The sequence below is a fragment of the Mastomys coucha genome, unplaced genomic scaffold, assembly GCF_008632895.1.
Source record: "Mastomys coucha isolate ucsf_1 unplaced genomic scaffold, UCSF_Mcou_1 pScaffold23, whole genome shotgun sequence".
NCBI lineage: Eukaryota > Metazoa > Chordata > Mammalia > Rodentia > Muridae > Mastomys > Mastomys coucha.
The window spans coordinates 56,326,577-56,351,559 of NW_022196906.1; the positions used below are offsets into that span (position 1 = coordinate 56,326,577).

At 42.3% G+C, this 24,983-nt stretch overlaps 2 protein-coding genes and 1 long non-coding RNA gene across 6 annotated transcripts in view; 1 reads left to right on the forward strand and 2 right to left on the reverse strand.

The window, feature by feature from the left end:
- The window catches only part of Rplp1 (ribosomal protein lateral stalk subunit P1), a 1,464-nt gene extending 411 nt beyond the window's left edge, over positions 1–1,053 (reverse strand). The window contains exons 1-2 of the mRNA XM_031346316.1: positions 853–1,053; positions 385–459 (exon numbers count right to left, since the gene is read on the reverse strand). Of these exons, the coding sequence (XP_031202176.1) occupies positions 385–459; positions 853–924 (147 nt within the window). The 5' untranslated portion in view covers positions 925–1,053. The remainder of the gene's footprint in view (positions 1–384; positions 460–852) is intronic.
- Positions 1,054–1,133: 80 nt separating this feature from the next.
- On the forward strand, positions 1,134–15,821 carry LOC116073945. The gene is made up of 2 exons (XR_004111974.1): positions 1,134–1,244; positions 15,619–15,821. It is a non-coding gene; the product is annotated as an uncharacterized LOC116073945 (long non-coding RNA).
- Kif23 (kinesin family member 23) overlaps positions 4,075–24,983 on the reverse strand; it is a 31,428-nt gene continuing 10,519 nt past the window's right edge. The window contains exons 4-24 of one of the 4 annotated variants that reach the window (XM_031346309.1): positions 24,339–24,444; positions 23,817–23,953; positions 23,384–23,493; positions 22,493–22,663; positions 19,791–19,832; positions 18,837–18,949; positions 18,578–18,699; positions 16,654–16,756; positions 13,879–13,958; positions 13,676–13,795; positions 13,361–13,487; positions 12,839–12,997; positions 11,934–12,091; positions 11,411–11,584; positions 11,068–11,247; positions 10,341–10,652; positions 7,472–7,699; positions 6,431–6,513; positions 6,168–6,249; positions 5,431–5,501; positions 4,075–4,464 (exon numbers count right to left, since the gene is read on the reverse strand). In XM_031346309.1, coding sequence (XP_031202169.1) covers positions 4,449–4,464; positions 5,431–5,501; positions 6,168–6,249; positions 6,431–6,513; positions 7,472–7,699; positions 10,341–10,652; positions 11,068–11,247; positions 11,411–11,584; positions 11,934–12,091; positions 12,839–12,997; positions 13,361–13,487; positions 13,676–13,795; positions 13,879–13,958; positions 16,654–16,756; positions 18,578–18,699; positions 18,837–18,949; positions 19,791–19,832; positions 22,493–22,663; positions 23,384–23,493; positions 23,817–23,953; positions 24,339–24,444 — 2,694 coding nt within the window. In that variant the 3' untranslated portion in view covers positions 4,075–4,448. The remainder of the gene's footprint in view (positions 4,465–5,430; positions 5,502–6,167; positions 6,250–6,430; positions 6,514–7,471; positions 7,700–10,340; positions 10,653–11,067; positions 11,248–11,410; positions 11,585–11,933; positions 12,092–12,838; positions 12,998–13,360; positions 13,488–13,675; positions 13,796–13,878; positions 13,959–16,653; positions 16,757–18,577; positions 18,700–18,836; positions 18,950–19,790; positions 19,833–22,492; positions 22,664–23,383; positions 23,494–23,816; positions 23,954–24,338; positions 24,445–24,983) is intronic. The other 3 variants (XM_031346310.1, XM_031346313.1, XM_031346311.1) reach the window with 3 other exon arrangements.

Consider the following 24,983-nt stretch of genomic DNA (forward strand, 5'->3'; position numbering starts at 1 on the left):
AAAAAAAAAAAAAAAGGAATTTCCTCCCCAGAGATGGGAAAACTGTTCTAAATAACCCAAAGAAGCGAGTGATGAACATGGTTTTAAACTTTTTAAATTCCTTGAAGCCAGCCCCACCAGTTGGTTGATCCCACTTGCCAGAAATAAAGCTATTTGTATAAATAGAATATAGCTATCCACTTTGCAAGAATCTCACTTGCCCAAATTTGACTGAAATTTGAAATGCCCAAACTTAAGAGGCAACCAAACTCATTTTTCAAACCGTGGACTAGGAGCCCACATAAAAGTCACACCAGTTAAGTACAAACTAGGGTTCTTGTTTGATAAAAAAACTCAAGAATGGCGGTGGAAATCGTACATTAGCAAGTCTAACCCAAAACCTACCTTTGCAAACAAGCCAGGCCAGAAAGGTTCAACATTGACACCCGCTGCTTTAATGAGGGCATTGATCTTATCCTCCTGGAACATAAACGCCAACCAGAACGATCAGTATGCGATTGAAACTAAGTCACAGAAAGTCACTTATACATAATTACGTTCCGTATTTGGGCTAAGGTCAACCTTATAAAGACAACGGCCAGGTTTGATGGCTCAGCAGCTACTGGGATTGTCCAGTACTCCGGAAGACCTGAGTTCTAGGTTTAGAACTCAAGAGGTAAAACAACCCGCTCTAAACACTTGGCCTAACAAGCGCGCTCGGGACCGCCATTCATGTGTCTCACGTTGGACTGCACGGCGAGGACAGAGCGCATGCGCCCCAAAGGTCTCCAAGTCACCGAATACCCGATCCGGGCGGAGCAGGGTGCCCGCCGCAGAAACACGTGGCCGCCTCGGGGTTACCCCCGGACTTACCGTGACCGTCACCTCGTCGTCGTGCAGGATGAGGGCGGAGTAGATGCAGGCGAGCTCGGAGACAGAAGCCATGTTGTGGACTGCCGGCACGGTGCTAGTCGCCGGATGAAGTGAGGGCCTCACCCCAACGCGGCCTTAGCCTCCTCGGAAGAACCGAGCACCTTGGCGGCAGCTGAGGAAAGGATCCTATACGCCTGCGCGCAGCCTCTTATGGGGCCGCGCCGACCAATCGATGCCCGATTCGGTGCGGAAGGGGCGGGGGTCAAACCCGGGAAAAGGCGGTGTCTGCAGAACGTAGTTCCGGATTTGCACGTTCGACTTCCGGTGCGATCGGCCTTTGGGGCTTGCGAATATTACAAGTGCTCGGCATTAGAGTTTGGCAGGCTAAAGAGGTAATTATCTGGGGAAGACGTACTGGTCCGGTCCCCGGCTTAAACTGACAGGAGCGTTCCCACGGCTTGGGTACACTGAAAAGACGCTATCCGCTTCAAGCCCTGTCGGTCACGTAGTGGACTCACCCAGCTCCTAGACCTCCCCCCACCCTTCTCTCTGGCGTGCGCGCTGGAATAACTGAGTCTGTGATGACGCTAGTAAATACCACGAGGGCCCGGAAATGCAAATCAAATGCAGCCTATCGAGGTTAAACTCTAATTCATTTCATTGAGAAAGCACAGAGGGGTGGGAGTTAAGCCATCTTGCCGCATTCAGGTTCGGTTCCCACACCCCCAAAAGTGCCTGGAAATCCAGTTCCAGATCCTGGCAGACATCAGCATACACGCTCCAGTACACGTAAAAGTAAACACTTTTTTAAAGCGTCACGAGAGGTATGGTGAGGAAAAACCCACAGAAGGAAGGACACTTTCTGTGTTTAAATTAGTTACAATTAGTTTCCGGCAACTAATTGTATAGACCCCCTAGAAAACTAGAAGAGCAGACATCTAAAGCAAGTATCAATAGAACATTTTCCTTTGCCTCTGTTTTAGTTCATGGTGCTTTGTCACAGCAATAGAATCCCCAAGTGCTCGTATACACAATTAACTTAAAAACTAAAAACACCCCTCAAGTTAGGGTGCAGCTCATGGGCAGCTTGTGTAGAGGTGACCTTGGTGCTAGAAACTTGCAACTAACTAGACTAAGTGGTTTCTTTTTCTTTTTCTTTTTTTTAGACAGGGTTTCTCTGTATAGCTTTGGCTGTCCTGGAACTCACTCTATAGACCAGGCTGGCCTCGAACTCAGAAATCCGCCTGCCTCTGCTTCCCAAGTGCTGGGATTAAGGTGTGCTTCACCATTGCCCTGCCAAGTGGCTTCTTTGAAGTTAATAAAATTCTAACCTCAGCACCACAAAGAAGCTATAAAAAAGTTATCAAGAGGAACCTAAGTAGAGCAATGTAGTTTTCACAGATAAGAGCCTAAAATAGATAATTTTCTCCAAATAATAGTTCCAATCAAAATTTTATTCATGATCTCAGTGGAATTTGACATGGCCTCCAGTCTTCACACACACAGACACACACACACAAACCTGACAGGGTGTCATGTACCTCAGCTGACCTTAAACTTGCAATGTAGCTGAGGATAACCTGGAATATTAGATCTTCCTTCCCCTATATGCGATTGATTTTAAATGTGCACTATCCAGGTCATACAGTGCTAGGGATCAACTCGAGGGTGTGGTATACCCTATGCACTCTACTCAGCTACATCTCAGACCCCTTTAAACTTTAAGACATGACCTTACTATACAATCCAAGCTGGTCCAGGCTGTCCTTGATTTTGTGGTAATCCTTGTCTCAGCCTGCTGTGTGTGCTAGGATTACAGGCTTATACCACCAGACCTGGGAGTAGGTATCATTGGCAATGCAAACAGATTTGCAGGCTAGAGCCCATAGGCACATCCTCATGCTACTGAGAACTTGATATCAGTAGAGATCCAAGGAGAGTAGAATGGGTGCTTCAAAACAAAGTTCTACCAAAGAACGGGCATGGCTCTGGTGGTAGAACCACTCTGCACACTGAGGCTCTGGAATCAATCCGTACCATCACAGATAAAGGAGCCATAAAATAGAAAACACTTGGGCAGGGAGATCCCAATTTTCAAGTTGCAAAGGATATGTGAAGTCCCACACACCCAAAATCTTACATAGTAGTTTTATTGCAAGGACTCTTGTATTCTGAGAAACCAAACCCATGTCTTCCAATCTGGAAATAGTCATTAAATCAGTGAGATCCTCTATCATATTTATCAGTACACACAAGGAGCAGATTGAAAAGCTTCTAGTGAGAATGGTAAGCTGGCAAAAGAACAAATGTGTAAAAACCCAGTTAAAACTGGGTGTGCACACAGCCTACAAGCAGCATTTCTAGTCATGGTCTCCACCCTCAGCCCTCGAGTGTATGTGCACAAGGGAGAAAGTGCAAGTCTGTTCTCTGCAGTATAAGGAGAACTACACTTTTTTTTTTTTTTTTTGGTTTTTCGAGACAGGGTTTCTCTGTGTAGCCCTGGCTGTCCTGGAACTCACTCTGTAGACCAGGCCAGGCTCGAGCTCAGAAATCCACCTGCCTCTGCCTCCCAAGTGCTGAGATTAAAGGCATGGGCCACCACCGCCTGGTGAGAACTACACTCTTGAGGGGACAGGAAGAACATCATAGTACATCCTGCAGTCACCTTGAAATGTGTTAGTCAATGTGTGCCATCTCAGAACTGAAAAGAAATCCTGCTAAGCCCCCAGCTCCTTCTAAGGCTTTGACTTTGAGCACTTTAATTCCCATTAATGTTGCCAACCAAAATTAGGAGCTAAGAAATGTCCAGCAAAGCTAATGTGTAAAGACAAACACATGGCACTTCTGACATCAGCCTTGGCTCTTATAAGCCAACCTTGGGGTCCATGAGCCTGTTTCATACCCCATAAAGGCAACAATCATTCACAGCCATGCTTCTTTCTCTCTTCTCCAGGGATCTCTCTCTCTTTTGTTTTTTTTTGGTTTTTCCAGACAGGGTTTCTCTGTGTAGCCCTGGCTGTCCTGGAACTCACTCTGTAGACCAGGCTGGCCTTGAACTCAGAAATCTGCCTGCCTCTGCCTCCCAAGTGCTGGGATTAAAGGCGTGCGCCACCACTGCCTGGCCAGGGATCTCTTTTCTTGTAGCCCACAAATACTGAGTACCAGAAAAACAGAACACTGTAGGTGTTTGGGAGCATGCCGAGTGAATGGCCACCACACAACTTTGCGCTTCTTAGTGCTTTTTTATTTCAGTTGTCTTGGCATATATAAAGGTCAGAAAGTGAATATATACATATAAAACTCTAAATACCTTCCTAATATGGTTTTACCATTGGCCAGTCGCCATCTTTATTTTGAAAGTCTTAATTGTTAAATATGTCTAAAGTGCATTTTTTTTGCAGCTAATCAATAGCAGCATTTGTTTTTTTTTATAAAACCTTAGAAAATATTCAAAACAGTTGGAAAAGTCACAATAAAAAAGGCAACGTGATCTAGATACATTCTTCTGCAAGATGTCTCAGACACTGCATCTGGCACAGCTTTGGATACATCACCAACACGAGAAAAAACAGTCTTCCAGTGCCAGGGCTGTCAGTTCAAGGTTTCTTGCGCCTAAAACACAAAACCAACATTTAGTTCTGCGCTTCTCAACATAGTCTGGAAAATGATTCTTTAGAAACATTGTGTGAATTCCTCTTATCAGAAGAAAATTTAAATCCTTGGAGCAAACAAGTAGCTTATAGAATACAACAGGAGGTGGCTCCCCCTGTTCTGAGCCTACTAAAGCCATCTTCCTAATTTCCAAAGGAATTAACCCGATTAAAATTTAGAGAAAGATGTGTAAATATTGGTTTTATGGAATATGGAAAAAGAATAGGCTGGCTCCCTGGTGTGGTTTTAACAGAAGAGCAAATGGTGTGCTTCCTTCAATACAAATTCTGGCATTCAGCTTCACCTATCTTTAGAACACATAACCCCTGGCTGGGCAGTAGTGTCACACACCTTTAATCTCAGCACTGAGGAGGCAGAGGCAGACAAATCTGTAAGACTGAGGCCAGCCTGGTCTATAGCCTGGTTTGAGTTCCAGGATAGCTAGGGCTGTTACACAGAGAAACCCTGTCTCAAAAAACCAAAACAACAATAACAAAAAGAACATGTGTACCTCTATACAAACTCATGAGATCCATTAGGTAAGAGTGATACACGCAATGCTGTCACTCCTAGAGTCTGATTTATCTTGCAGAGAGCCAAGCCTTGTCTATGATTCCAGCAGAGAGCTAGCATTCAACATGTTTTGTGTATTATATACCTTGTCATATTTAAGAGAAAGACAGCCCCCACTTCCTCTCTTTCCAGGTGCTCTCAGCTCAGCCTCAAAAAGATTTAGAAATGCCTCAGTGTGAGCAAGAGCTGCTGATCTGCTGACATCTCCTCCAGCAACTCTGACAGCTCTTACTCTGGAGACTTGGCACTGTCAGTAGGGCCCAGGAAAAGTCAGAGTGAGGGAAAGCTGGGCCAGGAGTGGTGGTCAAAAGCCTGGGAGAGGGAGGACACAGCAAGGCTGTCCACAGTGCTCACTTGGGTTGGGCGTGGTGCTGATATCCGGGTCCCAGCTGAGATCCTGCTCTCATTTCAACAGCAACAGAGCACTAGAGGAGAGTGACAGGAGAGGAAAGGTCAGCTTCCATGATCCAGAAGCATACGTCCATTTAGATGGGCTCTACTGCGATGAAATCCAAAACTGCTCTAGTTCAGCGAAGACACCTAAGGTTAAACCACTAGAAACCACACTTACGATTCATTTCTGCACTGGCAGCACGAGCAAGAAGGGCCTGGAAGATTATCCAGGTCTATTTCCATTTTAGATAAGGAAGGAGAAAGGGTAGACCTGAAGAAGCTGGTAGAAGGGCTCTACTCCCCCTAGGAGCCTTTCCTCAGAAGGAGTCATCACAGGGAGCACTGGGCGCTGCTGTGGGTTAGTCCATCTGCTGTGAGTCACATAGTCTAGAGCAATATCCCGTCCTACCCTGCTCCCATCCCCTACACACACACACACACACACACACACACACACACACACACACACACACACACACACACACACACACACACACACACACACACACACACACACACACACAGACCTTTAGTAAAGAGCAGACCTAAAGATATGCAAGTGCCCTACCAGCATGTTAGTTACGGGCCTCCAGGCTACATGGGTGCTATGTGGTTTGCCTCAGCATCTTCAAAGAGCATTAAGTGCTACAGCACTATGCAGCTAATTTTAGCAAGCAAGTATTTAATTTTCCCCCTACCCTTGTTTCTACATCGGTCCATTCAGACTCTGTACCATCTGGTTGGGCAGGTGCTAGTGTGGACGATCTTCGTTTCCGACTACTGAAAAAGGGGAAACATGGTGCAACAATCACTTTTGCATCTGAGAATGAAAAACATTAGAAGGGGGAAACCACCTACACCCCTGCAGAGAAGTAATGATAAACCTCACAGGATATTCAGTTCCTAAGAACAAGAGGCTAAGAAACAGCCCTTTAGAGATATATTTGTGACCAACACTCACCCAGTTGGTGATTCTTGTTTTAAAGTCTCAATATCAGTAAACTGAACCGATTGTCCACCACCTCTCGTCTTATAAACATCACCCTAAATCCAAGAAAGAAAAAAAAAAGTCAGTTACACTTGATACATCCAAATGATAGGCACACCTATCTGAAACTGATCCAAGATTCTTATCCATATACCTAAAAGACCCTTGAGCTGCTGAATTTACTGATCAAATGCTTCAGAAACTTTAGTCCATCTCTCATTAACAAGATGGTCACCACATATAATCAGAAACATTCCTATAGCTGTGGGGAAAATATTTTATTGCACCTATAACTTTAAAACCTAAACTGCAACAAGGGTCAGTAACAGAGCCCATATTTCATTGCTGTTGTCCTAGCACGACCTGCAATGACTCCCACCCGTCACTGTCTTTATCTTACAGTCCTGACTTTTTCCACTGGCTATATGGTCAAAAAGAAAAGCAGGAAAGGCTCTTCTTTCCAAGAAAGGTCTTTGGGTAGCTTAGTACTGAGTAACACCTTCAGTTCATTTGTTTATATATTTATGAGACTGTTAACTGAGATCCTCCAAGTTTTGATGCAAACATTTTATCCTAAAATGACAGCTAAGTAGGAGATAGCTCTTTAGGTCTCCTTTTTATTGCTGGTTTTTAAAGATGACTATGTGCTCCAGCATGGCCACAAACTGATGACCCGCCTGCCTGCCTGAGTCTCCCAAGTGCTAGGGTTCAAGCAGATTGTCAATATAGTTCTGGGTTTACTTTTGAAACCACACACACACACACACACACACATATGCAGGTAAAACACATAAAATAGTAAATAAGTTTAAAAAAAAAAGAAAAAAGAAAAGAAACTCAAGAGCCTAAGAATACTTAAGCAGATCTGGTCTCAGAGATTATTATTCATTGCAATTATTCATTTTCTGCTAAAACCAAAGTTCCACCCAGCACCCATTTATGTTTTAGATCTGGTCAAGGGAGAGCAGGGCAAGTGGTTTTTAGTGGTCTTCTTTTGTGAAGACTTGATTTTACCTTAATTACTTTAGTCTGAATCTCCCCATCGGAGGCTAGTTCCTGGTGGGTCAGCATGTACTTCTCACACTTAGCTAGCGCCTTTTCATTTGCAACAGACACTGTGATGGCGTGAGGGACATGTGGCTGCATGACTGTTTCAGTTTGCACATTAGAAGCAGGCTTATGATCTACCCATCTGCTCCCTGCAGAGCGGGACCTTCTGTGTCGTACAGGAATTGGTGTGTTCTGATCAGGTTGAAAGAGGAATTGGGAAACAAGCACAACCCAGAATTACTTTGAGGTTCCGTTAGAAGTGCAGCAGTTTACAATGCAAGTTCAGAGAAATCAAACCAGTCCACACTAAACATGAATATCATTCAACATTCTCTTCTTAGTCAACAACCAACAGGCCTCTTTAGACAACAGTGTGAAGAGGAGACAGTCTGTTTGGGAGCTTCCATTGCAACAAAGGCTCTGGGGCTTCCTTCTTATGGCTAGCTCAGGACAAATAATCCATTTCACATTCTTGATCAAAAACCAATTATTATGGCTGCTTTGTGAAGTAATAAATAGCAGGTATGTTAAAAGTATCAGCAGGATCAATATAACACTAAAGTATGCCTGAGACATCTAAATAGAAAACATTCTCATATACAGACAAATCAAAGTGCAAGCTGTTGAAGCTGTGGTGTAGGAAAATCCTGAAGAACACAAGTGTACTGGTACTTCATATGTATCATGCCTCAACAGAGTAAGTACTTCTGAGCACTTGAAGTAAAGAATTTTATATTGCAAAACATATTTCCACAAAAGCTGCAAATATACCAGCAATTTTTTTCTCCAAACGTTCCTTAAAAGCTCCAAGAATCAAAGACTATACTATGAAATCAGCTTGTATCATATAATAAAAACTACCTGTTTTCCAGTCAAATGCCATGTGTACCAAGTTAAACAGCACATTCAACTTTTAAAAAACTATATTGCATGTATATGATATAGTAGTGTGAGCAACTGTGAGCATCTCCTATTTATAAAACTGAAAGTACATGAAGAGTCTGCAGGCACAGTCCTTGCCACCTAGCCACATGAGGATTCTGATTCAGCTGCACAGTTAGAGGAAAACAGCTCAGGACAGCTCTAAGGACACCCTACAACAGTCACAACTCGACATTAGGACACTGAGCTTCCGTGTGGGCAGAAAACCTCATTCTGAAAATAGTCTGATTGAAGTTGGATAAGAAAACCTAGCTCTTAAGATCTAGCACTTGACGGAAGAGCTTCCTCAAACACATTTACAGCATATTACATTCAAAGCAAACTTTGGAAAAGGGACAGACTACAAAGAATCTATTAGCAGTCATGACAAGTATTTTGAAACTCTTTCCTCACCAAAATGTTAAACTTAGTTTGCCTGATAACTTCTGACCAATGAAAATGGACACAGAGATACTAACCTTGTGGACACTTTTCTGCTGCACTTCTAAAGAGTTTTGAATTTTGAGAAAGAAGTTAAAGTCTATGTCTCTAGTACATCCTCCTGTCTCATAGCCCAAACCGGGCATTTCTATACTGCTGGCCAGGTGAGTCTGACATTCTCAAAAAAGGAGGATTTACTAGAGTTGATCACAGAGACCATGCACCATAATTTGCTCCCTAAAAGGCTCAAAATAAAATCTGCTAAGTAAGAACTTGAGACTTTGGTCTGCTGCGTCTAAGAACTCTGGGACTGGTTGGTCACCATCATTAGTAATCCGACTGCAGGGCATTTATTGAAATTCTAAATCAGCTAAGATCTTAAGCAAGTATTTACATGCAAGACTATTTTACTTAGAACAATTTTAAAAGAACAGCTAAGATTTTATTAAATATATAATTACAGTATTTGTGTGATGATTTATTCAAGTTCAAAGAAAAAATTATCTTAGTACTGAAGAAATATAAACTGGGTTCCTTGAAGTACCCTTGCATGAGGCAGAGCCCTTGTAAGGCATTAAGATAAAAATTTTCAGGATGTGAAAGCTGTCAGTAGTTTCAAGCAGTTCAAGTCACAAAAATCAACAAGGTGGAAGCAAATTTTATAGTAAAGATTTGTGATTGCCACATGCAGTGCATGCATCTAGATAGCAGCAAGCTAAGGCCGTCACTGGGCAGGCAGGACAGTGGGAGGCCATCTACTCAGGGGATGCTGACTTCTATCAATGTGGTAAAGCCTATGTTTACCTAAGAAAATGTTTTGTTTCTTTGTGTAGAGTGTCACAGCATCTATGACATACTTTAGAATGCATCAGAAGAGAGAAGACCTGCATAAAATAACAGTGAATCTGCCAATGATATAGGCAGGAGAAACATCTAACCCACTGAGGAAAAATTTTAAGTGAAAAAAAATTTTTCAAAAACAGCAAGGTAAAAAAAAATCAATTTGGGAAGGGTATTCAAAATGAAAGGAAGAAAAAGAGAGAGAGAAAGAGAGACAGAGAGAGAGAGAGAGAGATTGGTTTGGGGAAAATTATGGTTCATTGACAGAACAATTACTTAGCATGCTGAGGCTCTAGGTTTAATCTCCAGCAACAAGAAAAAAGAGGAGAAATAGAAATGAGAGGGAGGGAGGAAATAAGACCCTCATGTTCTTTGATTCTGTGCAAAGCCCCTTGGTTATGCAAGCATTCTACTCTAGGTGAACCATGCTGGCTGGCATTCGGAGCTCACAGGCACATGCTTCTGCTTTCTCACATCGTAGCCTGATTTCAGGGAGGCTGTCAGAAGAAAAGTCAGAGCTTCTTCATTTTGGAGCCCACCCATCTTTCCATTGAACTTCTGGAATCAAGTTACAAAGAGCAGAGGAGAGGAAGTCTATCACTACAACGCTTTAAAGAACGCTGGCACTAACCCTGCGGCAATGGTCCTCTTCTACGCCTATCTCACTGCTGAATGTGGGGACCATCTCCCTGCCTTCAGTCCAGTACATCCCTCGCCTTCTGTCTGACACGATACACGTTTTACTTTGTCCTGGCTCCTGCTGCCTATGCCTTGCAAGGGAGGTGACATTGACAGGTGTGCTGAATGGAGATAGTTTCTGCTCCCACTCCGAGATACAGGAAGCTACAGAAATGCTGCTGCAAGAGTTAGAGCGTCTGTGTAGCTGTGGCTGGCTCATGAGTTGCTGGCCGTTGGTAATCTGAGCAATATTGTTACTAGGAAGCTAGAAAAATTGGAGAAAGATTAATGAATAAGACTGAAAAACTGAGAAACAATATTACTTTTCTACAATTTTACTACACGATGTTTCAACATTGTAAGAAACTACTTGCAGTCATTAATTTTTTTTGTAATAAGTTTTTTTTTGTTTTGAGACAGGGTCTCTGAAGGTGCCCCTGGTTAGTTCAGAACACTGTGTAAACCAGGCTGGCCTCAGATCCCAGAGGTCTGCATGCCTTGGCCTCCCAAATGCTGGGATTTAAGGCATGTGCCACCATGACTGGTCCATTTGTGCTAAGTTTTAAAAGTAGAAGCTTAAAAAATATAACATGAAACAAAACAATTCTCATGGAGAAACATTCCTCTAATCGGAACCAATTTTCTCTAGCACTAATCTAGACACAGCTGCAAACACTCACAGGTACAGGTGAAGGAGAGACAGATCTCTGAATGATTTTCTCCCGGTCCCGCTCCCGGGAAGGTCTCTCTGGCTTCTCAGGTTTGGGTTCAGTCACAATGGCCTTCAGCTGTTTGAGCTTTTCATCTTTGACCCAGAGTTTATTCTGCATCTCTAGCTGGGTGGCTGCCACCCGACGCTCCTACAGGGAGCAAAAACAAATTACAGTCTACTTTAGTCATACCATATCATCCACTTTATTGCTTGAAAATGACAGTTTTCTACTTCCAGAGATCAGTAGATACCACCAAAACTCTGCAACAAGCACAGAAATGCAAAATATTTAACCTAAAAACAACACTCACACATTCCTTCTGCCACTTCATCGACGTTTCTGTCACCATGCCTTGCAACCTGGCTTCTAATCTGCGCTTGTCAGAAAACTGCCGCTGAAGCTTCTGATTCTGGCTTTCAAGCTCCTGCTGCAGATTGCGCTTATCTTCTTCATAGATCGTAGTTGTTTTCTCCAAAATCTCAATCTGCAAAGGAGACCACTGTGCTTAGCATCTGGTGTGCAAACATTTCACCTAACTGTAGAATAAATAGCCCTTAAATTGCTCACAAAAACAAACTTGTGGAAACACACACACCCATGCACACTGCACACAAAAAACATTTGCCCTCTATCTCACCTGGATTCTCAGTTCTATTCCAACCAGAAAGGAGAAGTTACTCAACCAGCCCCCCTTCAAGCTAAGCTCCAGTCCTAAGATTCAAAGATGGCAGTCTCTCCCTCCCTGAAGTCCCCTCGGAGCAGTTACAGGCACATGAGCTGTTCTGAGAGCACTGCTGAAAAGCTAGCACACAGGAGGAAATATGACCACAAACCTTGTACTCCAAAGTTTTGTTTTTCTTCTCCAGTCGTTCTATTTCTGATTTCTGTCCGGAGATCAATTTTTCTTTTTCATTTAGTTTTTCCTGAATGTAGTTTTCTTTATTTGATAAAGAATTGTCAAATTCTTTTAATAGGGCTTTGAAAGCTACACCTGAAACAAAGCATACAGACTCTGTTGTTACTAAGGTACAAGATAAAACCAACAAAAGCAGCTTTCATTGGCAGACACTTCAGCAAATCCCTCTGTGGCATTCACACAAGAGAAGGCTAGGAATGCAACTGCCTGCACTTGTCTGCTTTGTATATGCATAAGGCCTGGGTTCAATACCAAAAAATAAAAAAAAAAGAGAACAGTTTGGAAAGAAATTAGAAGTTTGATTCTTGAACCTATAGGAAATGTTCATGGAAGTCTTCTGTAACCCCTCCTAACACTTACCATAAAGCTTGATTACAAAAAGAAAAAAATCCTGTATTTGAGATCAGCTGGACCTAGCAGAAGACCCTGGCATACCATGGCCATTCACGGAGACAGCCATTTCCATGGCCTGACTGTTCAATTGTTCCACAAACCTTCAAACATTATTTCACTTTCCGTACACCATCTTGAGGCACAATTGCAAGTTATAAATTAATTACAACAGGGAAAAACTATAAATACCATCTTGTATCCATCACTATTAAAAAAAGGTGGGGAGGCACCCACTTTTCTTTTTACATTCTTTAAAAGTAAAGTAGAGCTGGCAAGGAAAACAAAACCTTGCCGTTTAATTAAACAACACCCCAAGACCACAGCAAAGCCAAGAATCAAGTCTTCTTGAGAGGCATCTCGACAGATGGAGTCACTAAGACCTGTTTCCACCTCCAAAGTCATAGCAGCTGTGAGCTGCTCTGCCCTTACATTGTTTGTTAAGCTCCTCAGTCATTAGTTGTCGTAGGCGATGCCGTTTCTCCAAAGTGTCGATCAGTTTTGGAAGGGTTTCCTCATCATTGATATCCAAAAGCTTGCACGGGGGCAGTGGTGGGAAGCTCTGTAGAATCACTTCAGTCACCAAAGGTTCTGTTATTGAATTTAAAAATTATGAAAGAAATTAGGCAAGTCTGATGCTATGAGCATAGCCCACGAGCTAGTAACCACAGAATTTTATTTATTTATTTATTATTATATTATTATTACTATTATTATTATTACTACTACTACTTTAGCTTACTTTGTGCTAGAGTTATAGATATGCTTCCCTATGCTCTGCTTTAGGTACAGAATTTTTCAAAAATTAGGTAAAACATATAACAAAAGAAACCTTATATTTCAGTTCAAAGTTTCTTGCATTTGGTCCTTAAGAAGATTTTTTTTTTTTAAGTTACAGAAAGACAAGCAAATAAAAAGACAAGCAAATGAACAATGACATAACACAAATCATACCATCTCCAACCGGGCCTCCCCGAGGCAGGTTCCTGTACCGTCTCCCTGGTGTCAGGCCACATATCACCCTGTCCACTGGTCTCGCTACTTCCACTTCTTGAGTTACTTCAGCAAATCTCATGACTTGCTGAAAATACAAAACAGAGTCTGTAAAAGCAAGCCTACCTATCCTTCTTTATGGATGGCATATTCATATTCTGCATATTCACTGACCCTGTATAAATCTACAAAATGTGCAGAATGCCATTTTTCACATCCAAGTAGCTATTTTCCCTAGAGAAACTGAACTGTATAGGACAAATACACTTAAATTACCAAGCTTTCTTCATAGTCTTCAGCCTTTGGATTCACGCACACGATCATCCGGACCTTTCCCTCCCCATCAAAGTAGTTCTTGAACAGATGGGTTAGCTTTGAATCTCGATATGGAACCATCTATAAAAGCATCCAAAAGCTAAGCATATTAGTTAAAAGACACAGATTAAACCACAAGGAGGTTGGGGAAAGCTGCTGTGTACCTTGTTAGTTCCATACGTCTGGTTCTCTCTTAGGACTTCCATGCAGGTTCTTAGTGTCATCAATGATTGATTAATGTTTCCTGAGAGGAAGCAAGACAGGAGCTAATGAGTCTGTGTGCCTGTAAACCCTCTACTTCATTTAACTGCTAGAATTTCATGCTCAAGTTCAAGAGTTATCCATGCAGGATCCCAGTATACTTTCAAGAGTATTAATAATTCTGGATAGCTTCAACATAAAACTCTCCAAATGCAATATTACTCTATATTTTTATTTTATGTACATCGGGGTTTCACCTACATGTATGGCAAGTCTGAGGATGTTGGATCCCCTGGAACTGGAATTACAGACACTTGTGAGCTGCTATGTAGGTGCTAGGATTTGAACCCTGGTTCTCTAGAAAAGCAGTTAGTGTTTTAGCCCCACAATATTGCTCTTTTGAAAGAGAGAGAAAGAGGGAGAGGGAGAAGGGAAGAGAGAAAGATCTCCATTTTTATTTGAATTCTATTCAAAGGTTTGAGTGTTTTTGTCTGTATGTATGTAAATATATTATATGTGTGTTTGGTGCTCACAAAAGTCAGTGAGGACATCAGATGCCCTAGAACTAGAGTTATGCATAGTTGTGATAGTTGTGAGCTGTCATGTGGATGGCACAAAGTAAACCCAGGTCTTCCTTCCTTCCTTCCTTCCATCCTTCCTTCCTTTCCTTTCTCTTTCTCTCTTTTTCTTTCTGGTTTTTCAAGATAGGGTTCTGTGTTTAACAAGTCCTGTCTGTCCTGGAACTTGCTTTGTAGACCACGTTGACCTACCTGCCTCTGCCTCCCAGGTGCAGGGATTAAAGGTGTCTACCACCATACCTGATGCAACAACTGCTCTTAATTGCTGAGCCATCTCTCTAGCTTGGGAATAAAATATGACACTTAATTCTATGGTGATTTGAATGAGAGTGGCCACCATGAGCTCATGTTTGACTGCTTGGTCTCCAGTTAAAAGAACTATTGGGGAAGGTTTAAGAGGTAGAGCCTGGGTTGGCGAGATGGCTCAGCGGGTAAGAGAAGAGCACTGACTGGTCTTCCGAAGGTCCTGAGTTCGGATCCCACAACTACATGGTGGCTCATAACTATCCTAATGAGATCTGACACCCTCTTCTGGTGCGGCTGAAGACAGCTATAATGTATTACACCCGGAGCAAGCAGGGCCAGAGCAAGCGGGACCAGAGCACGCAGGGCTGGGAGAGGTCCTGAGTTCAATTCCCAGCAGCCACACACATGATGGCTCACGGTCATCTGTACAGCTACAGTGTATTCATACACATAAAATAAATAAAATAAAATCTTTAAAAAAAAAAAAAAAGAGGTAGAGCCTGATTGGTGGATGTGTTTTACTGGAAGTGGGCTTAAAAAAAGTTCCAAAAGTACAGGCATTCCCAGTCTGTCTCTGTCTCTCCCTCCCCACCACCCCCTCTGCCTCATGGTTGTGGATCATCTGATCCACAGCTACTCCACAGTAACCTCTCAGCTACTGCTCCAGTACCATGCCTACTTGTTGCCTTTCTTCTTGCCATGATGGTCACCGATTCACCCTCTGAAACTGTAAGCAAACCCCCAACTAAGAGCTTTCTTTTACAAGTTGCCGTGACCAAGGTGTCTCTTCACAGCAATAGAAAAGTAACAGCTTCTTCCAAACCCTAAATTCTGTCATAGACAAACTCATTTACTTGGCTTTCTTCTTTTCTTTTCTAGGGGTGGTGGTGCCGGAGACTTAAACTCAGGCACCCCATACATGGGAGGCCAACTACATCCCAAGAGACCATTTCAGACTACAGTTGGAAAGGGACAGAAGTCCCTCCTACACTCAGAAGGAACATGTTTCTAACAGTCAAGTGTCTTAGGAACCAGCAAAAATTTGTCCTTCTGCATCTCAACAGGATTTCTTTGTCATCATACTTTCTTTTTTCTGACCTATCTCACTTGGATTTCTTTTTTTTTTGTTGTTGTTGTTGTTGTTTTTTTTTTCAAGACAGGGTTTCTCTGTATAGCCCTGGCTGTCCTGGAACTCACTCTGTAGACCAGGCTGGCCTCGAACTCAGAAATCCGCCTGCCTCTGCCTCCTAAGTGCTGGGATTAAAGGCGTGCACCACCACCCAGCTCTCACTTGGATTTCTAAGCCAAGATAAGACTAGTATACTAACCACAACTCTGAGATCTCAGATCGCAGTTGTACTCCCAAGTGCTAAAGAACTGTTTATCTTGGAACACTGAGACCTCCTAATCCATCATGGCTACCATTTAGCTAGATATGATGATACACACCTGAAATCCCAGTACTTAGAAGGATTGAGGCAGGAAGACCAACAGCTAGTCTGGACTACCAAAAAAACAAAACAAAACAAAAAACAACAACAAAAAAACCACCAAACAACAAACAAACCAACAAAAAACAAAAAACAAAAACAAACAAACAAAAACACCAAGCAAGTTAACTTAGGTGGGCTGGCAAGGTGGCTGAGCCAACAGAAGTGCTTGCTGTCAAGGCTGAAGAACTGAGTCTCAGGACCCACAAAGGCGAGAACTCTGTCATGTTATCTTTTGAACTTTATGCATACCCTGAGGCATGCATGAACACAAAATGTTAACTTCTTTAAAAAGTAGATTAAAAGACTAAGTTTAATAGTTAATGTTATTGCACTGATTAAGCAGAAACCACCCATTTGATAAATACAAACTGATGTTCCCAGTTGTTGAAAGTTCTAGCTGTAAGTACAGCACTCCACTCACCAGCTTCACGCAGTCTGTTCCCTTCTGCTTTAGTACGGTTGGTTCTTTCACTTCCAGCAAGATCTACCAGAGACAGCTGGCTTATAGTAATTTGCTCTTTTTCCTAAGAGGGAGAAAATCAACAATCTAAGCTAAATTATACCCTTACACCTGCATTATACCTGCATTACACCCTCAATCCCAATACTTAGGAGGCAGATCTCTTGTGAATTCCAGGCCAGCTTAGTCCACACAGTGAGTTCCAGGAAAGCTAGGGCTTCACAAAGAAATCCTGTCTCAAAAAAGTAAAAACAAAAATCCCAAAACAACAACAAAAAGATCCAGTTAACATGGTATTAAGTCTTAATGGGCAGTGCATGCGCAGAATTCAAATGCCCAGAGCCACAAAGGATGTGTGACACAGGGAGAGTTTGCTAGAAGCTCATGACTGAGTACTGGTCTACCTGGTTGTCCTCAGAACAGATATAAGATAACTTCTTGAGAACAAAGACTCTGTGCCATTCTGCTATAACAACTATTATTTATATTCTAGCACTGGGAGTTCTAAACTTTGTATTCAGCAACACACACATAACAAAAACAAAATAAGAGTCCGCCCCAAGAAAATACCACATTAACTTAACAATTTCACAGTACTCTTAACTTATATAAAGAAATGAAAGTCAAGCCGGGCAGTGGTGGCGCACGCCTTTAGTCCCAGCACTTGGGAGGCAGAAGCAGGCGGATTTCTGAGTTTGAGGCCAGCCTGATCTACAGAGGAGTTCCAGGACAGCCAGGGCTATACAGAGAAAGCCTGTCTCAAAAAACCAAAACCAAACCAAAACAAAACAAAACTGAAATGAAATTCAGGGCAGACAGATGTTCAATGGTTAAGAGCACTGGCTGCTCTTGCAGAGGCTCTAGGTACAGATCTCAGCACCCACTTGGCAGCTTAGAGCCATCTGTAACTCCAGGTCAAGGGGATTTGATCCCTTCTTCTGGCCTCCATAGGCACAAGACACACACATGTGGTACACAAACATACATTCAGGCAAAACATTCATACACATCATATAAAAATAAAGCTTTAAAAAAGAAATAAAAATTAAGAGGCATCTACTAAATGGTATTAGGTTGTCAGCAAAAATTCACATTCCTAGCACCAAAAAGAGTCATTCATAGGAAATCAGGTGTGGGGAAGACTTGTTTGTGGCCATTTTCTGACTAACATTTATTAACTGACTAAGCCAAGCAGTTGAAAGCAACTTCACACTGCTTCCCTTAATTCTCACGATCTTATGAGAAGGCTCCCTTACAGTCAGGCTGGACAGCTGAAACAGGCAAAAACCACTCTCCCACCAGCCTCGATATGGCCAGTTCAAATTATGACCTGTGAAGCAAGACTTCAGTCCTAGCAGGGGAGGCTGAGGCAGGAAATCTCTGAGCTCCAAGCTTCACAGTGAGATTCTGTTGTTAAAAGCAAAAGCCAGGGATGATGGCATGTGCCTTTAATTCTGGCTGTTAGGAAGCTGGGGCCACCTTGATCTATATATAGTGAGAAATAACCAAAACAGAAACAAGAGGACATGGATTTGAAAAGCAGCAAGGAAGAGTATAGGAGAAGGTTTGGGGAGAGGAAAGGGAAGGGAGAAATTATGTAATTACATTATAATCGCAGAAGAGAAAACACACACACAAAAAAAATGTTTAGAATCATCCTAGCCTCAGTACGAGACAGTCTCACAAGGCAAGCAACACCTAAAACAATGCAGCACATACTCTTGCAGAGCTTTAAAGCTTTGCAGACGCTCTCATACCAAGGCAAAACATGTGCCACGCATGTTCCACCTGAAAGTCATCAACTGTATAGCTGTTAACTCTACAGCAATATTCATCACCATGGCAACCCCTAATTTAGGTCATCTTCTAAAAACTAAAATATTACCTGTAAGACATTGTCTCCATCAGCATCCAGGGGAGCCTGGACAAGTTTAATGCTGAACACGCTATGTGAACGACTGGACTCTCTATTCAAATGAGTGTTAGCGATACGTCTCTTTTTCTGACCTATGATGACAGAGAAGCCATTGATTATACCTGAACTCAGCCATTTACTATACAGAAGGATTTCTGTTAAATCATAGCAACAACTCTGAGGGTGGAAACCATCAGTTCATATTTTTCAAATTCTAGTTGTTTCTAACCTCTCCAGAAAATTTCAAAAGCCTCCTCAGTAGATTTCACTTCTACTTCTGTACATCCTGCAACATACATATTGTGGTTCTTATCTTCTCGGAGTGTTTTAGATTGTGGGAGTCTGTGGGAAAGAAAGACGGCTTAGTTTCCTGAATGAGATACAACTGCACTCCTTTAAGAATAAGGTTAAGTGCCAAGCAATACAATATCCCCTTGCTCCTCAGCCTGCTAACAAAACCCAGAGCCTCATATGCAAGCTAGCCAAGTCCTGGAGCACTGAGCACACCCCCAGTTTCCCTTAAGTTTAGCTCTTGGTTCTAAAAGCTGGATAGTCCATGAGGGTAGTGCTGACACCCAGTGAGGGCCTTCCTGGATATAATGACAGAGGCACTGCATGGTCAGACAGAACAAGCATGCTCCTAAGACATCCATTCTTTAATGGATGTAAATTTACATAAGACCCCCAAAGAAATGCCACCACATATGGGCCTGGCACCCACAGAAACTAGAAGAGAGCATCGGATCCCCTGGAACTGAAGTTAAAGATGGTTGTGAGCCACCATGTTGTGCTGAGGATCAAACACAGGCCCCTGGGGAAAAGCAGCCAGTGCTCTGCTGCTTTGTTTTAATTAATTTTATCTGTCTTGGCTCAGATCTGTAGAGGTCAGAGGACAACTTACAAGTCCGTTCTCTCCTTCTACCATGTGGGTTCCAGGGAAGGAGCTCAGGGTGTCAGGTTAGCAGCAAGCACCTTTACCTGCCCCTCAGTAGCCCCATACTAAGTTTTGTGAATGGTAAGGGTGGAAACACTTACCAGCCACCACCACTAAGAATCAACAAAGAGGGTTAGAGGGTAGCAGCCTGCCCACTACCAAGGAAAAGCAAACTACTTACAAACATGCCACACATGCCCCCCACTAGTGTTAACTGCACCCTTTGTCTTAAGAGTCAACATCACATACACAGACTCTGTGTTCCTCATAGGTGTACTGCAGCCGTTCCACCTACCGAAGGAATAAGGCAGACATTATCGCTTTACAGTAGCCATCTTCCAACAGCATTTCAGTCTAGACTAGTGACGGTGATGATGAGGCAAAGTTAAAACCCTTTACGTGTGAGATTCCCTCACTGCTGTAACTCCTCAGAAAAGGAGAGCTAACACCTTCCTCACATTAAATCCACAATCAGTGCACACAGAAGATACCCCAGGAAGGTACTCTTGTTTCCTTTGCATGACTAAATAAACCAAGACAATATCAGCTAAGACAACATTACTTAGAACAAACAAGCCAAACAAACTGCAAACTTAAGAGACATAAAAATAATTGGTAGTGGGGCTAGAGAAATGGCTCAGCGGTTAAGAGCACTGACTGCTCTTCCAGAGGTCCTGAGTTCAATTCCCAGCAACCACATGGTAGCTTACAAACACCTATAATGGAATCTGGTGCCCTTTCTGGTATGGCTGAAGAGAACAACAGTGTACTTGCATACATAAAATAAATTTAAAAAAAAAAAAATCTTTAAAAAAAAAAAATCAGTAGTGCTGGGCACAGTGGGACACACCCTTAATCCCAGCACTTGGGAGGCAGAGGCAGGTGGACTTCTGAGTTCGAGGCCAGCCTAGTCTACAGAGTGAGTTCCAGGACAGCCAGAGCTATACAGAGAAACCCTGTCTCAAAAAAAAAAAAAAAAAAAAAAAAAAAAGGCTAGCCTCATGTACATATGAGAGCAATTTTTTTTTAAAGTTAAAATGGTAGCAATGAATTACATTACAAAAGTTTAGGTATAACAGGTACACACAAAACTGGAGTTGAAACAAAGGACAGTTTAAAAAGCAGGAAAATATTTGTTAAAATGGGAAAGTAATTTAAAAAGAATTGCCTCTAAGACGGTATTCTCTTCGTTTCTCTCTATAACTTAACCCAGGTATTTCTTAATTTCCACATTCCAAAAGCAAAGACAGACAGGTAGCTCCAGAATGAAGGCCCCTTTGTACAGTTTCCATCTGCAGCTGGGCTTGGTGTTGTGCACTGCTAACCCAGCTCTGAGAGGCTCAGTGGAAGGGTCCCATGTAAGTGGAGGCCAGTCTGCAACCCGGCAACACTGCCTCAAAACAAAACAGCTCTCCCCTGACACCGGCTGAGCAAAGCCAAAGACCTCCAGATTCAATTCACCTAGCAGCTTTATGTTCATCTTACTAGTCCTTAGTAACTCAGGGGTTTGGAATGATATGACATCCTTTCGGAAATGCAACTCAGTAAGAGCCACAGTAATTCCTTTATCAAGTGTAGCCTCAACTAGAGTCCATGTACTTTTCGTATTAGTGAACACACTGACATTAGTGGACATCGGTCAGTTTCCAGCCTAATGGTTTCTAAATCCAGCTGTTTCCACAGTAATGTCCATTTATACATATACACAAGTGCTATATGTAAGACAAAGGGCTTCAAACTATTTACGTTTTAACTGGCTGCAGTAAACACAGCACGCAAGACCAGCTTTTAGCTAAAGAATAAAACCACTCACAGTGTACTAGTCATTTGACACAAGATTTGTGTGTCGGCTCTGGAACAAAGAGAGGCACATTTCTGTAAAACTACATGGTAATTGGTCTTCAGATTCTGCAAGGTAAGACCCAAGGATCCCTAAGGAGTAGCATTTACCTCTGGAGGAATGATAGTGCAATATGGCTTTACACTAATGGGCAATGGATGAGCTAAGAATTACTTGTTCAGACAAGCATCAGTTCCACAGAGATCACCAAGAAACAGACAGCCAAAAAGGCCACAAACTCCCAGCACTGTCAAGGTGTTGAGAGGTGCCCCAATATTACCTATAAAACTGAGATTTTTCCGGGTGGTAGTGGCACACGCCTTTAATCCCAGCACTTAGGAGGCAGAAGCAGGCAGATTTCTGAGTTCAAGGCCAGCCTGATCTACAGAGTGAGTTCCAGGACAGCCAAGGGTACTCAGAGAAACCCTGTCTCAGAAAAAAAAAAAAAAAAAAAAACAAACAAATCTCAATTTGTCACCGGGCAGTGGTGGTGCACGCCTTTAATCCTAGCACTCAGGAGGCAAAGGCAGGTAGATCTCTGAGTTCCAGGACAGGCAGGGCTACATAGAAAAACTGTCTTAAAACAAAATGAACAGGGCTGGAGAGATGGCTCAGCAGTTAAGAGCACTGACTGCTTTTCCAAAGGTTCTGAGTCCAAATTTCAGCAATCACATGGTGGCTCACAACCATTGTAATGAGATCTGACGCCTTCTTCTGCAGTGTCTGAAGACAGCTACAGCGTACTTACATATAATAAATAAATGAATGAAAACCAAAATGAACAAAACAACAGCAGAAAGAAAGAAAGAAAGAAAGAAAGAAAGAAAGAAAGAAAGAAAGAAAGAAAGAAAGAAAGAAAGAAAGAAAGAAAGAAAGGGAGGGAGTGAGTAAGGGAGGGAAGAAGGAAGGAAGAAAGAAAAAGAAAGAAAAGAAAAAAAGAAAGGAAAGAAGGAAGAAGAGAAAAAGAGAAGTATTCATTGAACATGACTACATGATTATTATTTCTCTGCACCCTGAAAACAAATGCAAGCATTATGGCCATTTATACAAGAAACCATGGCTTGCTGGGAGTATTTTTCTAAGTTAACTGAAGACTCTCTTCAGTACTTACTTGGGCTTTATGGGATCAAACTGCACTTCTTCCAATAGATCATATATGTAATTATTATAGATTTCAATGTAAGAGACAAACACTCCATAGACACTGTCTTCATCAACTTCTTCTGCTTTGCAGAATTCTTGTACATTTATCATATCTGTGAACTCAGGATCTGCTTGTCGCCTACAACAAGAAAACAGAGCCCCAACTTCAAAATTTACCCACTATGAGTTAGAATAAAAAGTGGATGATGGCTGTGTTGGATGGGTCTATGTCAGCTTGACAAAAGCTGGAATCTTTGGGAAAGGGGGCTCTCAATTGGAGAAAACACCTACCTCTATAAAACAGGCCAACAGGCAACTCTGTCTAGCATTTTCTTGATTAATGATTGATGTGTGTAGTACCAACCCTGGGCACATGGTCCTGGGTTGTATTAGAAAGTAAGATGAGCAAGCCATGGGAGCAAACCAGAAAACAGCACCCTCCATGGCTTGTGCAGCAGCTCCTGCCTCGAGTTCCTGCCCTGACTTCTCTCAGTGGTAGACTATTACTTGGAAGTGTAAGATGAAATAAATCCTTTCTTCCCCAAGCTGCTTTCTTTGTTCTAGGTATTTGATCCCAGCAATAGGAACCTGAGACAGTACCAGAGTGAAGGCAAAGTCTAACAAATGTTCTGTCACGAAAAGCTGAAATCATAAAGCAACGTTATTCAGATTCAAGGTGGGTCAAGGACACCCTAAGCCTTCAAGATTCACAACACAGGAGTATCCTGAACATGCCTCAACCCTGCCCTCACAAAAGTCAGCTTAAGACCAACTTTTGTAATTCATATTTACCTTCTCCAGACATACAGAGACTGTAGGACAGATCCATCCACCCCTGGGTCACAATGAAGTTACTCACTTGCTAGAAGGAGTCTTTGGAATGGGCAAGGCTTCTCTTTTCTGCCGTTCTAACAAGGCATCGACTTCACACTGAATCTCCATACTGTTCCTATCATTAGACTTAAACACCTAAGAGACAGGCAAGAGAGACTTGAAAATAAGAACTTTGCTTACAAAACAGAAACATTTGAAAACAGGAAGCACTTTAACATTTACAACTGGGGAAAGGGCAGGAGACTCGCTGGCCTGCAGCTCCTGATCCTCTTGTTTATACCACCCAAGTGCTGCCACCACAGGCACACAGGCATACAGCCACTATGCCCACCACATCTGAGTCTATGTAAGAGTCAAGTAGCTCCAATGTCTTTGCCCTTTCTCAGCATCACTGCATCCGCAGATGCCTCAGGCCTGTGTCTATAGTAACAGTCACAACCCGCAGAAATTGTACTTACATAACGTTTTGCTTGAAATGACCCTATGCTGTTAAAGATCATATTCAAACAACGAGGAAGCAGGCCTCCGGATCCTGGAGACCCTGTCATTGTGTAGGTTTTTCCACTTCCCGTCACGCCATATGTAAATAAAAGACCTACAGCATAGCAAGTAACAATGAGTTATAGTCTTAAAGTCCCACAGAACATTTCATTGTATTGAAAACACTAAAATTACAGTATTCTGATAATAGCCTTCAGATGAAGATGTAGAGCTCTCAGCTCCTCCTGCGCCATGCCTGAATGCATACTGCCATGTTCTGCCTTGATGATAATAGACTGAACCTCTGAACCTGTAAGCCAACCCCAATTAAATGTTCTTATAAGAAAAAAAAAAACCAAAACACTAAAATTAACAAACCCAAAAAAGGGCATCACTCTAATGAGTTAAATCTGAATTCAATGTCAAGCCAAATATGTAAATATTAAAAAGTTTTAACACAAGAACAAACAGGGAATTCAATTAAACTCCAAGAATCATACCATTCTTGCCATGGATGAGGTCATCTACCAAGGGATTTGCTACAACATCAAAAAGTTCCTTCTGGGTGGTCTGAGTGCCAAACACCCGCTTAAAAGAGTACTGAGTCTGTAGAGAAAAGAGAAGCATCACCACATGGAATCCCATTAGAGCTATATCTGTTCTACACTTGGAATGTTTCTGTTGTGAGCATTTCAAATCCAGACATGTACGGTTAAAAAACAAACAAACACACAAACAAGAACGGTCTTTAAGCTTGGAGCCTTCAGTAGTCACAATATACATAAATCATAGCTATCATAACAAATACATTCAGTCCTAGCCACTGAGGAAAATAAAGAAAAGTCATTGAGTCCACTAACGCTGCATAGATTAAGAGTGATCAAAAGTGAGCATGTATACCCAGGGCTACAGAGGCTGAGATAGGAAGCTTGCCATGAGTTTGATGGCAGCCTGGGCTACACAGAGAGTTATAGGCCAGACTGGGCTATGGTGTAAAATCCTGTCCTGTTAACAAACAAGGTAATGGCCTATAATCCTAAATTTATGCCAGGTAGTGGAGGCACACACCTTCAATATCACACTGAAGAGGCAGAGATAGGCCAATCTGAGTTTGAGAGCAGCCTTGTCTACAGAGTGAGTTCCAG